Source organism: Anoplolepis gracilipes, chromosome 5 (genome assembly GCF_047496725.1).
Source record: "Anoplolepis gracilipes chromosome 5, ASM4749672v1, whole genome shotgun sequence".
NCBI classification, from domain to species: Eukaryota; Metazoa; Arthropoda; class Insecta; order Hymenoptera; family Formicidae; genus Anoplolepis; species Anoplolepis gracilipes.
This window is the reverse complement of record NC_132974.1, coordinates 11,539,897-11,554,175: the sequence shown is the minus strand read 5'-3', so window position 1 is coordinate 11,554,175 and position 14,279 is coordinate 11,539,897. Positions and strand designations below refer to the sequence as shown.

Genomic DNA, 14,279 nt, shown 5'->3' with positions numbered 1-14,279 from the left:
AGATTGGCTTCTGCTTGGAAGATTTACAAGGGAGAATAACGGAAAGTAAAATGAGTATCTTTTCTCACTGATTTTCATCACCTTTTTTCCACCCTCCCCCGGTTTCTTTTTTGCTCGTTTGCGGAAACATCTTGCCTCCTCTTATTGAATTTTGTGTTCCGGCTCGTTTATTAGCGTATTCGAAACACCGATAATTCATTAATTTATTAATTGAAGATCCAAGGGTATATAAAGGAGCAGTATTTTTTTTATATATCTTTTTGTCGTTTTAGTTATATAAGCTTCATATTATATTATAAAGCGACATAATATGCGGACCTTTTTATATCCCTTTTTACGGACTTGCTTCTTCAATTATTGTGATTTTGTCAATTGGAAAGTGTCAATGGTGCATTATTCGTTTCATACGTTTGCACTGCGAGAAATGCGCATGCATGGTTTCATCGAAGGTTTGCACGTGAGATGTGAGAGGACGAATATTGTAATTCATTATTTGCACAAGTGTGCGAATTGTTTTAAAATTAGATATTAATGATGCGCTGTCATAAAATGTTAATGCAATATTAAAGAATATACAACTGATATACGAAAATACATTAATGTCTCTATACAGTTTGAATAGACACAAAGACTTAATTCGTAAAAAAATCTTGTATCGCAAATATTGCTTTACGTTAGAATATGCAATTTAAGAATATATAGACCAATCGTAAAGAACAAGTTATTTTTCGCGTACACAATTCATTTGTTCATTCATCGGATAATGAAGAAGGTTCTCGTATAAAGAGGAATACCGATTGTGCACGATCGATCAAGCATTCTTAACTCTTAACTAACTAGACTTGGATAATTAGATCCCTAGACCGTTCGATAAATATGAATGAAAGATTGTTACTAGACAAAACATTCTATCGAGTTTTACTACGTTAGTCATAGTTTTAAAATAAATTTCTTTCTGAAAAGTTTGCAAATCCAAACCTTCTATTTTTTAATTTAATGAATTTATTATATAATATATATCATGTGTGTATATATATATATATATATATATATATATATATATATATATATATATATCACACATACTTTTTTATATATATTATAAACAACAGTTGTGAAACAAGAAAATATATAAATTATTGCTAGTGTTATAAGAAAAATAGAATATATATTCTATTTTTCTTAAAACACTAGCAATAATTTATGTAATTTCTCATTTCATAATCAGCAAGAAAAGGACTGACAACAAAATTGAATATTTTATTATATATACATATATATAGGTATATATAATTTATAATCTATTTTTCTTATAACACTAGCAATAATTTGTGTATTTTTTCGTTTCATAATCGGCAAGAAGAGCTGACAACAAAATTGAATATTACAATAGTAGACAAAATCTACACTTTATAACTTTGTAAGAAACCTGCAATGAAAGCAAATAAGTTTGCCAATATACACGTGTCCGATTACATTATTCTGAAGCCGCATGAGCTTTCCCAACGTTATTCTTTTCAAGATTGTTACACTTCGTAAGTTATTGAAGTTTACGCAGAGGTATGAGATCAATGTGAGGACGTCTAATCTAATACTTGATGTAACTCTAATAACGTGGTTCAATATTCAATGTTGAATATTCACATTTTGTTTTTTTATACATAGCCAAATTTTTAGATTTTACCGTTACTTTATCCGAATTAAATGGATAAAGGATTAACATTTTTTTCAGGGTTTTTTTTCACTTTATTTATTCACTTTAAACTTTTAAGTCTCTTCTTGTTGCATCGCGATTGCTCCGCCAAACGAATTTTATTTCTCATTCCTTTTAATTGTGTTTCACAATCGATTCTATTCTATTTTTTCTCTTTGAACATTATTCTACTTTTTGCAGTGATCCTTGCTTAACCTGTGACGTCGGAGACATAAATTAAATCTTATGCGCGAGCTCGGCGACTTGAATTTCTAGCGAGAGAGAGATTGCATTTTTTTTTCATGATGTGTTACACCGCTTTTAATTTTATTCCTAGGCTTATTATTAGGATTATTTTTTCTTATATATTTTTTATTAATTTCTTGCATTAATTATTTATGTAGTTATTTTATTATTTACGTAATTAATCCATAAACAAATTGTAATGTTAAGTCCTTTATAAAAGTGATTACATATATTTTTTACGAGAAACTTATACACCTTATGGAGATAATATTATAATATAATAATTCGCAAATGTCAATATTTACACTACTGGGACAATATCAGTAATTATTTGAAGCTTATGTAATACGAGATTAATGCGAAAATCCTGATATTTTGAGTGATATTTCAAATAGCAGCGTCCATAATCGGTAAATGAGCTTGTTATAGTACAGAATATCAAAACGCTGGTACGACACAGTTGTTATAAATAATTAATTACGAAAGCTATTAACATGACTTGTACAAACATAGGAAGATATTAAGTAAATAATTGACATGTCACAATCCCTAACAATGATATCATAATTAAATTGTAAGTAAAATGTAGAGGAATCAATACTGAAATATGTATTTTTCGACTTTAAAATTGATTTTTCTTAAACAGTTCTGATAAAGGACAGATTACAGATTAAAAACTAGCTATTATTGTAAATATTTCATAATGTAAAAATTTATGGCGTTTGTACCAAAGTGATTTGAACTGCTGCACTTTACGCGCCTTTGTATAAGCACGTGTTCATGTTTATGTATGTATACACACATGTACGTTACTACCTACATCTCATCGTATCTCTAAAACGATTTGGAAACCCTTTAAACGCTTCTGCCTTATAAACTATACTGAAAGACATGTAGGGTCGACAGTAATAGCTTTCAAATTGAAGCTTCTAAATTTGTTTTCCAAAAATCGATAAAAGATAAAAAAAAAAGGTATAAAGGGTAGAAAGAGTTATAAAAAGACAGATAAGTAATATACAGATAATAATTTGAGATACGATAGTTTTTAATATGCCTTTATATTATTTTCTATATATATATATATTTTTTTTGCGGAGAAAATAAATTTGTATGAATTTTTATGCTTCGACTTGCAAAAAAATGTAAATTTTGTAGAAATTGTAGACAGAATCTAGCAAAATAAATTTACTCGATTATTTGCAGACGAATAGAAGCGTGCTCTTCAATATTCTCTTCTATTTTTGGAAGCGTCTGAAGTGATCATTATGTATCCGCGATATTTCCTTTGCCATTTGCTTTTTGTAAAAGAACCAAGCACCAAGAGAGAATGCGCTTATTAATATTCGTCCCGAATACAAACGATAGCTTTGCTGTTCATGACACTTATTGACGCGTATATTCATCGATAGTATGAATTGATCGCATCTGGTGATGCCACCTTTGAATTATTGATTATCGTAATATCTATAACTAGGGAAACAATTGTGTTTAAGACTACTATTATATATTTCTTTGGTAACTATAATTCTTCAATTATTAAAAGATTTATTGATACAAACTGTGTAAAATGTTATTCTTTGATCTTGAAATTTGTTGCAGAATTTGAAATCAACCTGCCTTTAACCAGAATTTTATTTTGTTTTGTAAACACTATAAACACTGTTAAAAGTCAAATCTAGTTCTATAGAATTTTTCTCTCTATTTTTACTGTCTCCCTATCGATACACTACTTATATAATTGTAACCATGACGGCCTTCCTTGAGTTGATCAGAGTGATTAGCAGGTTGTCTCGTGTCACAATCAATCAGTCGTTCGTGACTTGTTGTAACATTGTGAGTCTTCTAACAGATAAAACACGATGTACTGACATATATTCTAACATAAACTAACAATTTTCATTATTAAATTTTCCTTTGACACTTTTATCGAAAATTTAATTATTTTTATATAACAATTATTTAAGCCTGAAATATTTAATAATTTTGAAACAAATATGGAAAAGATAATTTCGTGAGATAATGTATAGAGATGAATTTCTGCATAAAGAGAGTAAAACAGTGTAAATGTATACAGGGTGTTCTATACATATAGGTAAAGTATTTATTACTATATTTCTTGTCAATAAATAAACATTTTTTTGCTTAGACAACGTTTCTCGAAATGCAGTGTTTTCTAGATATATTTCTTTTTCATATAATCCTTGTTGCAAAGATTTAATGATATTATTATAAAAAATTGTTATCTACTTCCTTTTTGTTAGACATTTTGTAATGCGTAATGTCGAATAAATTTAATAGAAAAGAAAAAGAATCTTTGATATCCTTTGCTGAAAAGCATTTTTGCTGTCACAAGGAAATTTGTTTTATGTCAACTCGAACAAAATTTCTTTCAGTGTTTCATTATAAAAATATATTAAATTTAATTATAATAAAATTATAAAAATATTACGAAGATATAGACAAAGTATAAAGAAGCAGCAAATACATTAGTATATTAAAAAATAAGATGTTGATGGATTTGTGAAAATTTTTTAAAGGAAAAAGTTTTTATTTTTTTAAAAAATACGATAGTATTAATCTGTGCCGTATCTATATCATATACTACCTACTTACTTATCGAGAAAATTTTGGCTTTTTAACTTACAATTATAGTAAAATAATCAAATTTTGTGATGCGACGAGACTTTTGTAATTCAACGTGTAATAATTTATGGATAAAACTATTCGTAATTTATAATATATGGCGTATCATGTATACTGCATATGTTGCAATTACATATAGAACCACACGTCGAGTTCAATCAGAGATTGGTGATAATTTTGATTGTTAACAGTTTATTAGCAACTTTGGTTGAAGCTAGCTATTTCGTTATTTTTTGTTACATTTTATTTAGACTTTTTGCAAACTTGCATACTTAGCGCAAAATATTATACTTTAAACCTTGCTCATTAAGAATGGTTTTAAAAATGTCTTTTCTCTCTCTCTTTCTCTCTCTCTTTCCTTTTTCTGACTATAACTCTAATTTACATAATAAAGTAAATATTTAAACAACATTCAGGTATCATACTCTGGACTGAAACGAATATTTTGGTGACTTCTTTTACATTTTATCGTCGTCGAGTTGGTAACGCAGTTTTCAACTCCGATGATACGGAAGATCAAGCTTGCAAGCTTTAAAGTTGTCGCAGACTGCTATATGAAATTTAGCTTTGAAAGTTCTCCACAGGATGGCGTAATATGTTTCCGTTTTTCAATTTTATCATTTCCATGTTGCGGCTAGAAGTTCTCTAGTATTTCCAAAAGAACTTGAACTGAAAGTCCTTTGGAAATACATACCACTTCTCTTGCGAATATTTACTTTCGTTGTGTACATTCTTGTGTCTATTCAAATAATACACATATTTATATTTAATCTTATTAATATTGAAAATATAATTTTTTATGTAAGAAATACTTAATTAAAAAATTTTTAATTTTATAAAAAATATTCAAAAATAAGATATAAAGATTGAGCGTATTTAGCGCACTAATGGCAAGATGCAATATGCACTTGCGAGAAAATATTATCGCTTTGCGCGTCTACATCATTCGATTTAGGCTTGTCCGACTGGTATCTCCTAAGTTGCGTTGGGAATTACTTCTCGTGTTATACGAGGTCAGGTCAGGGTATCTTCGCAACGAGGATGTTCTCAGCAAGCTTCGATACTGATAAAATTAGAAAAGTTCGAACCGTTATGACTATTAAATACACATTATGTTATAATGAATTGTTGCTCGCAACGTTAATAAAGTTGAATTAATTATAAGTGTCCTTTAATTCTAAATATTATATTAATAAATTAAAAATATTTTTATTCTATTAAATATACGTCGAAATTTTATGTTTACCAGCTTTTCGCTTTTGATATTTGCTTTTGTTTGAAAGGATTTCAAAGATCGGAAGCTCTTTTCAAGGAATCTTTCATCTGAGGATGGGTTATAAGTGGATTGCAGAAGTTAGATCCAAAAACTGTATATTTAAAAAACAACGGAGTCATAAACATCGTCGAAGATTGCATTGTTTTCATTTTGTATGTTGTGTATTTACAATTGAATTAATAATATAATTGTATCTGCTTTATCGAATTGTATTTCTGTGATGAATTTACAGTAGCATTTCTGTTTGATTAATTTAATAACAAACTATGAAAACTACAGAAAGCTTCGCACTATGATTAAATAAATCAAATAAAAAACTTTTGCAATCGAGAATCCAGGATCTTATTTATACGTAATGTGTCTCTCACAGAGTTATTCTTTAGCTAATATTAAGTTTTCATCTTTGTTTGTTCGACAGTTAAATTTTAATTCCAAGATCAAAAATTGAGGATTTTTTATGTGGTTATTTGTTAGATATTAGTAATAAGAAAGATAAAGAATATGTTTATATTTGATAAAAATAAAATTATTGAAATTATTTGAGTTGAAAATATTGAATTGTAAGGTAGATTTTTCTAGTGCTAAAAATTGAATTCGATCCTTGAAATAAATTTCTCAACATTTTCATAACAGCGGTATATCGATTGCTGTACTATGCGAATCTATATTATTATTAAAGCGTTAAGGAGAAATTATTTTAACTTTGTTTATGGGTACTTCTGTTTATATCCAAAATTATGGAAATTTCCAAGAATGAACGAGCAAGTATATTCAATGATGATAATCAACTAGCAGTTTGAAGAGAGGGAAGGCGGCGATTGTGTCAAATATAATAAAGGAGGATTGAATCGGCAGAAATGATCGGGGCACCCCTTTAGGGAATCCCCCAAAATGACTGGCCGAGAAACGTTTGAGGATAATACGAGGAGCTACTGTTCGTGGCGGGGGTGGATATCGACTTCGATGGCCGCGAAAGCCCACGCACGAGCAGCAGCACGAACGGGCCAGAAAGGGTGGGATGTGGGGTAGAAGGTGGATTTTATCTCTCTCTCTCTCTCTCTCCGTCTCTCTCTTTCTCTTCCGTACAAACACGTATCCGCATCCACACGAATGTGCAAACACAGTGGAAGCACATTGCGTGTACGCGAGAACTTGCACATATACACCCAGGAGTGCATCGCGCGGCCCCAGGGAGGGAACGGGGGTTCGCAGCCACGGTGGCGCCTCCGCAGAACGCCGCGGCGGTTCCTGGCGGTGACCCTCGACTGGCGCCATCCACTGTACCTTCGCCACCCTGACCGTCCCATCGGGGGTCGCTCTCGATCTCTTACCCTGCGTGTACCGTTGGTGTACGCGGACCACGCAGGATCCGTTCGTGGAGTTGAAGGCGAGAGTGTCTCCGTCGAAGCTCTCGAAGTTGCCGCCTAAACGCGCGTCGCCGCGTCCCTCCCTGTCCCTCCCTGTCCCTCCTCGCTTTCCTCATTTCTACCGTTCCCACCCCGCCACCACCCTACCCGGTAGCTTCTGGCGTCCCGACACGCACTCGGCGATTCAGAAACCCACTGGGCTCGCTGCCGAAACGTGCTCGCTTCGTGGACCAGTCTACTCCGTCGCGCTTCCGGTAGTGACCTGTGACAGTGATCGCCCACTCTTCCGCCCTCCCCCCCTTCTCGCGTGTTGGATCGGACTCCCACCCGCCTGTTTCTCTCCGGTACCCTTTTAAGCAGCCCGTACTCTCCACTCAGGCGATCGACAAGGTTACGCAAGGCAGTCGCCAGCAACGTGGTCGTCGAGGTGGACCCGGCCGTGAACAACCGAGAACGACGTGTCTCGCTATTGGTGTGTCAGTGATTCTTATTTCCAACTCTTTACTTCCAGTCCTTTTCCCCTTCCTTCAGATTTTACACTACGATAATCCATGAATATGCTATCCATTATGAGCCAGATAAAGGACAAACGCAATTTAAATTTTCAACTCGTGGACATGAGTCAAATGGACTATCATTTGAATGGATAAACCCTCGTAATGGGCACGATCAGCAAACTTGCGTTGTTACGTCGTTTATCGCTTCTCTTCGAATACGGTAATGTTTAACCATGATGCCAAGCTTGTGTCATGCGAGACAAACGTATCGAAACTAATGGATTGCGGATAATTAATTTTTGATATTTTTCAAATTTATCTCTTCGATGAGCCTACTTAAGCATGTGCTTACTTGGAAAGCTTTTGATACGATTAGAAGTGTATACTTCATATTGAATGATTTGGAGATCACATTTGTACGAATGGTTTTTAATTCTAGTAAAAAAAAATTACATTCAAACATTGTTTTTATAGATAAAACAGTCATTAAATTAATAATTTAAAAAATGCAGCGAATTTGTTTGATGGTTCTAACAAGAAATCCTAAGTTTACCTTGTATTTTAAAGTACTCGATTTTCATTCGTTAATTAAAAAATCTTTGTATTTAAAGATTGAGATTCTTCAAAGTAGTGGAAACAAATCGAATGTTATAGATTTATTTGTTATCAAAAAAATTACAAGAGAGCTTGCATTTCTGTTTGCCCGATCTTCTAATCCTTGTATTTCCATTTAATGTTTTTAATGCTCTTCCTCCATTCGTTATTTTTCCCGTTCTTGAATCTTGATACGACACAAATCAAGCAAATATATTTGGCGAAAAACGTGATTAAAGGTGGACCCGTCTATAGCGACGAGATCAAACGGCTTTGATGTAATATTATTAATCGAGGAGCAGCCGTGCAGATAAATGTTCTGGATCGTTTTCCTAGAAAATCTGCCAGTGATATAAATGAAGAATACAAATACTATTATAGAAATCAACAGCTTGGCGCAATAATTTTTTTCTTAAATCTATATATATAAAATTAACAAGATCATCTCGGCGTAAACTAGATGAAATACATTTGAAAGAGCTAAGGAAAATTGAGATGGGATCAAACAACTTTAAGAGCTCATACACATCGTGGACTCGTCTAAACTCACTCTGAAAAGGATTTTCCGAGCGATATTACGCGTTACGTCATGGTCGCGTGACATCATCGAAGAGAAGCGTTTTCTCTCCCCTCCTCTTTCTGATCCATTCTCTATCTCTAGACTTTCCATTCTCGAGCACGAAAAAAATTAACATCGATTTATTATATCAAACACTGTTTTAATGACATTTGCACAAAGTAATTTTCGTGCGATCGTTATGAGTTATTCGGTGAATGATTTGTGTTTCGTTTCTGCGCTCGATTACTTTCCATCGTCGGGCGGATTTGGCAATGCGGACTTGTCCCGGTAATATTTGCGGTAGCGGTAATAATGGAATACTCGCCGGAAGCGTCGCCGCCGGCAATTCCGTTATCATCATTGACAGATGTGTGATGAGATATGTGTATTGTGACAGTGTGAACAGTACGGTATAATAAGTGGATAAGGCCGCTAAAAGAGAGTCCTGCGACGTGTGCGTGTGGGCGGCACACGAGCCTCGGTGGTGGTTAGACGCAACATGCGGGAAGGTACAATAGCGCGAGCCGCCACGGCGATCTGCTGGGCCATCGCCAGTTAGCCGCTGTACTTTTTTACTCTCCTTCTCTATCTATCTAATCTTCTACGTATATACGGAATATCCCAAAACTGTTGCACTTCCTTATTTAGCCCAAGATTCTCCGACGCGTCTCAAGCTGACCTATTCTTAGCCCACATTTCATTCCCAATTTTTTTACGCGTTTGCCTCTATGTATGTTTATATACAAACGACAATTTTACCTATCCTTTTTCATTTTTACTCGATTACTTTATCTCATTGTCAGTTAAATCCGGTTCACTTAAAATTGTATACACGATATTTAATTGTTGATTCGCATTGGGACATTTCGTGTTAGTATTATGCTTCTTTCAAAGTTATTGCTAAGGAAAAGTCAACTTTGAATTAATCAAAGAATCTACGACTAAAAGGAAATGTAATAGCTTTGAGACATTCTGTATACAAAATGTCCTGTAACAGGAGGAAAATATAAAACATAATGATATTCTGGCAGAACTCTACTTTAGTCTGCCAGGTGTCTCTATAAACATATACATACATTCTAAAGTATAAATGGTTTCAGAATAAAGTAACTCTTTAGTTCTTTGAGAAATGTGTTTATTATTCTTGGGCTGTTACTAAAAGTGCCTCTCTCTCTTTCTCTCTCTCTCTCTCTCTCTCTCTCTCTCTCTCTCTCTCTCTCTCTCTCTCTCTCTCTCTCTCTCTCTTTCTGGCTCTCTCAATGTTCTTCGTATAACATACAGTGAGAATAGATAAAGAAAGAAAAGGAGAAAGGGCTATAAATAAAAAAAGTTAATATCTGATTGAATATTAGTAGTATTTAGATACTATTTTCTTTTTGCGATTTTATGCAAAGGATTAGTTAGAATTATTTGCAACTAATTATGTCAATAGTTTAATCTTTTACAGTAGCTATACATGTAAAAAACTTTTTTTTTGGTACTGAAATGAGTTCAAGAACTTATGACGTCGGAATCCTGTTACAGGTCATGCAATATGCAGGAAAATTTGGAGATACCAACAAAATTTTTTTTTTATATTACGTTAGAGGTTAATTATTATTGAAATAATAATTAAAAGTAAGAAAATATAAAATTATTTTTCTCTTGTGGTCATCAAAAAATTTTATTAAAAATATGTTGTAACTCTCTCTCTTTTATTTTACTGTGACATTTAGAACTAAATTAAATTTTCCTCAAATAAATTAACTAAGAATATTTCCTTAAATATTTCTTAAATACCCTAGTTGAATTTTAACTTTGAGTTGAAACAATGTAGAGTCTCTTGCAAAGTAACTGTAAGGCAAATGTTTGCTGACAAGATGAAATTTTATTATTGCTAAATTTTGAATATTCTCTTGCTAATCTTGGAAACATTCTATGTCTATAAGAAATATTTATTGATTAGATATTGATTAGAATTTATACAGAAATTAAATTTTTATTATATTTATTTAAAGCAAAAATTAAAATAAAAATTTCTTTAATTAGTCATTTCTTGCAACTAAACTACAATACAAAAATTTTAAGTGGTGATTCCGAATTATTCTGTTTATACATATATATATATATATATATATATATATATATATATACATATATCCACTTCTTTCTATTTATTTCTCTCTTTACTTCTTTCACTACTCGACTTACTATTTAATCTTTATATTTTTTTCTCCGTTTGTTATTACGCTAGTCCGTCCTAGAGAATACTTTCAAACTTCTCACTATTCTGTCATCTTTCTTTTCGGCTCTTCTCGAAGAAGTTATAAATTAATATCGATACTAGAGTAAAGCTAGCAAAATTTTTCTTTTTTGTTTAAATCATTGTGTAATTTCTTACTTACAAGATAAATTTAGATTGAAAAAATCTTTATAAATATATGTATATGTGTAATATAAAAATCATAAATACTTTTATTACTTAATTTTTCGAGAACTATCCTACTGTAATATTTTAGGGATTTTGGAATACCTTACATATGCATACATGTATATAATTGTATAAACGTAGTTTGTGATTATATATATGTATATATAATTACAATTGTAAATGCCTATATCTCAAAAATGCCTGGTTAAGATATAAAACTTTTCTTACTTAATTTTCTGAAAACTGTTATAGTATTTTGATTCATAAATTTCAAGACATCCTATATATAAAGTGATATTATATGAAAACGGGAGGAAATCTCGGTGTTGAAAAGTCTGTCGAATTTATTCGGGATTGTAAACTTCGAGCAGGGCCGCGACCTTCTCCTTCCTCTCTTGTCTCTTTAGTTATTCTATAGCTCTATTCTGTCATCGCATGCCAAACTAGAGGACTTACCGCTCCGGACTGCTCCCTCTGCGAAAAAGCAACAAAGAGGCCGCCTCCATGCAACATGCAGATGATCCTGGTTGCTGGCGGGTGAGTCCATCATAGTATCCCGCAGCTACACATGTACACATACACACACACAAACACACACACACACACACACACACACATCCACGTTATAGTTTACACGTATAAATAGTCGGATTTCCTATTACTATTTCCATTTCCCGCAGAATTTCATTCTTCTTCGTCGATTGTTTCCTTTTTCGTCTGTATTCTCGGCACATGTTTAATATTAAATGCGGTTTTCCGAGTCCAAGGACCTTTGGCGAATTTTAATTGGAGTTTAATTAAAATCTTACCACGACAATACATGTTTCTTTCTAAAGGAACTTAAAAGTTCGTTGACTGACGTTTCTACGACGAATTATTCTTTATATCATTTTACGAGATTTTGCGGCTTCCTGTTTTTGATAAAACATGTTTCAAACATGTTTTTAACAAAGTTTGTATATGTCAACGGGTAGGGCAACACTCTTGGGATCCGCCCTGCCTACGGTATTGTGTATAATGCAAAACGTAAGAGGAGAACATAATAAGCCCACGTGATAAACAATTTTCCAGTTATCATTCGACGTCACGCGATTTTTTCTTGAAATTAACTCATCTTGTTTTCAGTTTGAAAGCTCAGAACTGAGAACTTAATTCTTAAATGCGAAAAATATTACCTATATTAACAAGATTGTATAAAGATGACAATTATATTTTTGTTGCAAATTTACAATTTCTTTTTATAGTAAATAAAAACATAGCTCTTAGTTTTTTGACATTTATTGTTAACTTCTTTTGGAATTAAAACAAATTTTAATTAAAAACAAGTTTTAATTCATACGAATATTCTATTTTCGAATTTCACAAAGAAAAAGGGAGAGAGAGAGAGAACCTTGTATTCTGACACTAATTTTAGATTCTTGAATTGTAATATTCTTGAATTAATTCTTGGACTTTCCTACATTCTTAGATTTCACAATTTTGCTTTTACTCTTTAATTCTGAATTTTAGTTTACTTGTAAGCTTTAATTTCATAACTATTTTAGTGGTCTACATATAAATTTTATTACTTTGAATTATGATTGTTTATATCTTCAGACAATATATTTCTGATTAAATTAGTTTGAATTTTAACTCTGCAAATTGCTCGTACAAGACGATCCGTCTATCATGCATATTCAATATACACGCTTAATATATCCCAAACAAGAGCGCAATTAAGGATCGATATTGCGATATGTTGAATGGATCGCGATAAATTAAAATTTAACGAAAAAATAAACGTTGCTTTAGAGAGAATATTACAAAAAATTATAAAATATCTATTTCTTAATAAACGTGTTGCGAAAAGAAATATTAAGTATTTCTGTATTTTTAAAGCAAAATTAAAAAAAATTTAGTTCTTGTTTTCAATATTTTAAACAAGTTTATAAACATGACAGAGAGGGAGAGAGGGAGAGAGAGAGAGAGAGAGAGAGAGAGAGAGAGAGAGAGAGAGAGAGAGAGAGAGAGAAAATAATAGGAAGAATGTTAATGGGGTTGTTTACTAATTTTATCTTGCCTGCCTTAGCCATACCTACGGCGATAATGATAGCCAGGTGCATTTGAATATAGATTTCACATGTTTTCCTTCACTTATATATGTTTACATGACATGTTTACTCAGGGTTTTCCAACCAGCTGTCTACCACGTGTACGTATTCGTGCATCAACCAATGCATTTATTTTGGCTGGCATTTATTTCAGTTTTACTTTATTTCTCACATTGTAGAATCACAAATGGAAAAGTCTCAAAGAGTGTCTATTATTCTTTGTTATTTGTATACATCACGACGAAAGCATCAATATGAAATTTTTGCCTGAAGTTTTATATTTTTTACTCTTTACATTACTCTTATAATGAATAAAAAACTTTTACTCATTATTCTCAATTTTTAATCCTTTAAATATTGAGTCTATTCATTGATTAAGAACGAACCATCTTTTGTTATAAATGTCATAACTTAAATTGTATTATGTTTTCCAATATAAAGACGCGTAATTGAATTCTTAACTAACACGTAAATTGCGCGAGATCAACATTATATTTTATCATACGGAAAATTATCGTCGCTTTATACGACACTGAATGAAATTCAATTTACACGTTATTTCCTAGGAACGCATTAATCGCAAGAGGGCTTCCTCTACCTTCATTCGAATACCCACGTGTCGCTTTTCGAAGTGGGCCATCCTAATTATCGTAATGACGGATCGTCTGCCGAAGTTTTAAGGATTATTATAACTTCGCTCGCACACCGTGTTAATTAAACTTTCTACAAAATATATACGCGGTTTGCGCTTAAATTACACTCGTTCGCTCGAAATATTGTTTTTCGTCGAAAATAATTTGCAGTTCGAAATGATGGGCCACAATTAAATCAATTAACCTCACGAGTTTTGCTATCCATGCGCGTGTTACTTTTGAAATACCAATTAATTTTTGTCGCTTGTGTA

General features: G+C 32.3%; 1 protein-coding gene across 11 annotated transcripts in view; it reads left to right on the top strand.

Annotated features, from left to right (window-relative positions):
* The window catches only part of Shaker (potassium voltage-gated channel protein Shaker), a 114,462-nt gene that overhangs the window by 40,300 nt on the left and 59,883 nt on the right, over positions 1–14,279 (top strand). The window contains exons 1-2 of one of the 11 annotated variants that reach the window (XM_072892833.1): positions 7,134–9,384; positions 11,733–11,822. The exons of the other annotated variants lie outside the window; for them this stretch is intronic. Coding sequence (XP_072748934.1) covers positions 11,797–11,822 — 26 coding nt within the window. The 5' untranslated portion in view covers positions 7,134–9,384; positions 11,733–11,796. Of the gene's footprint in view, positions 1–7,133; positions 9,385–11,732; positions 11,823–14,279 lie in introns of those variants that run through there. 11 annotated transcript variants of the gene reach the window in all.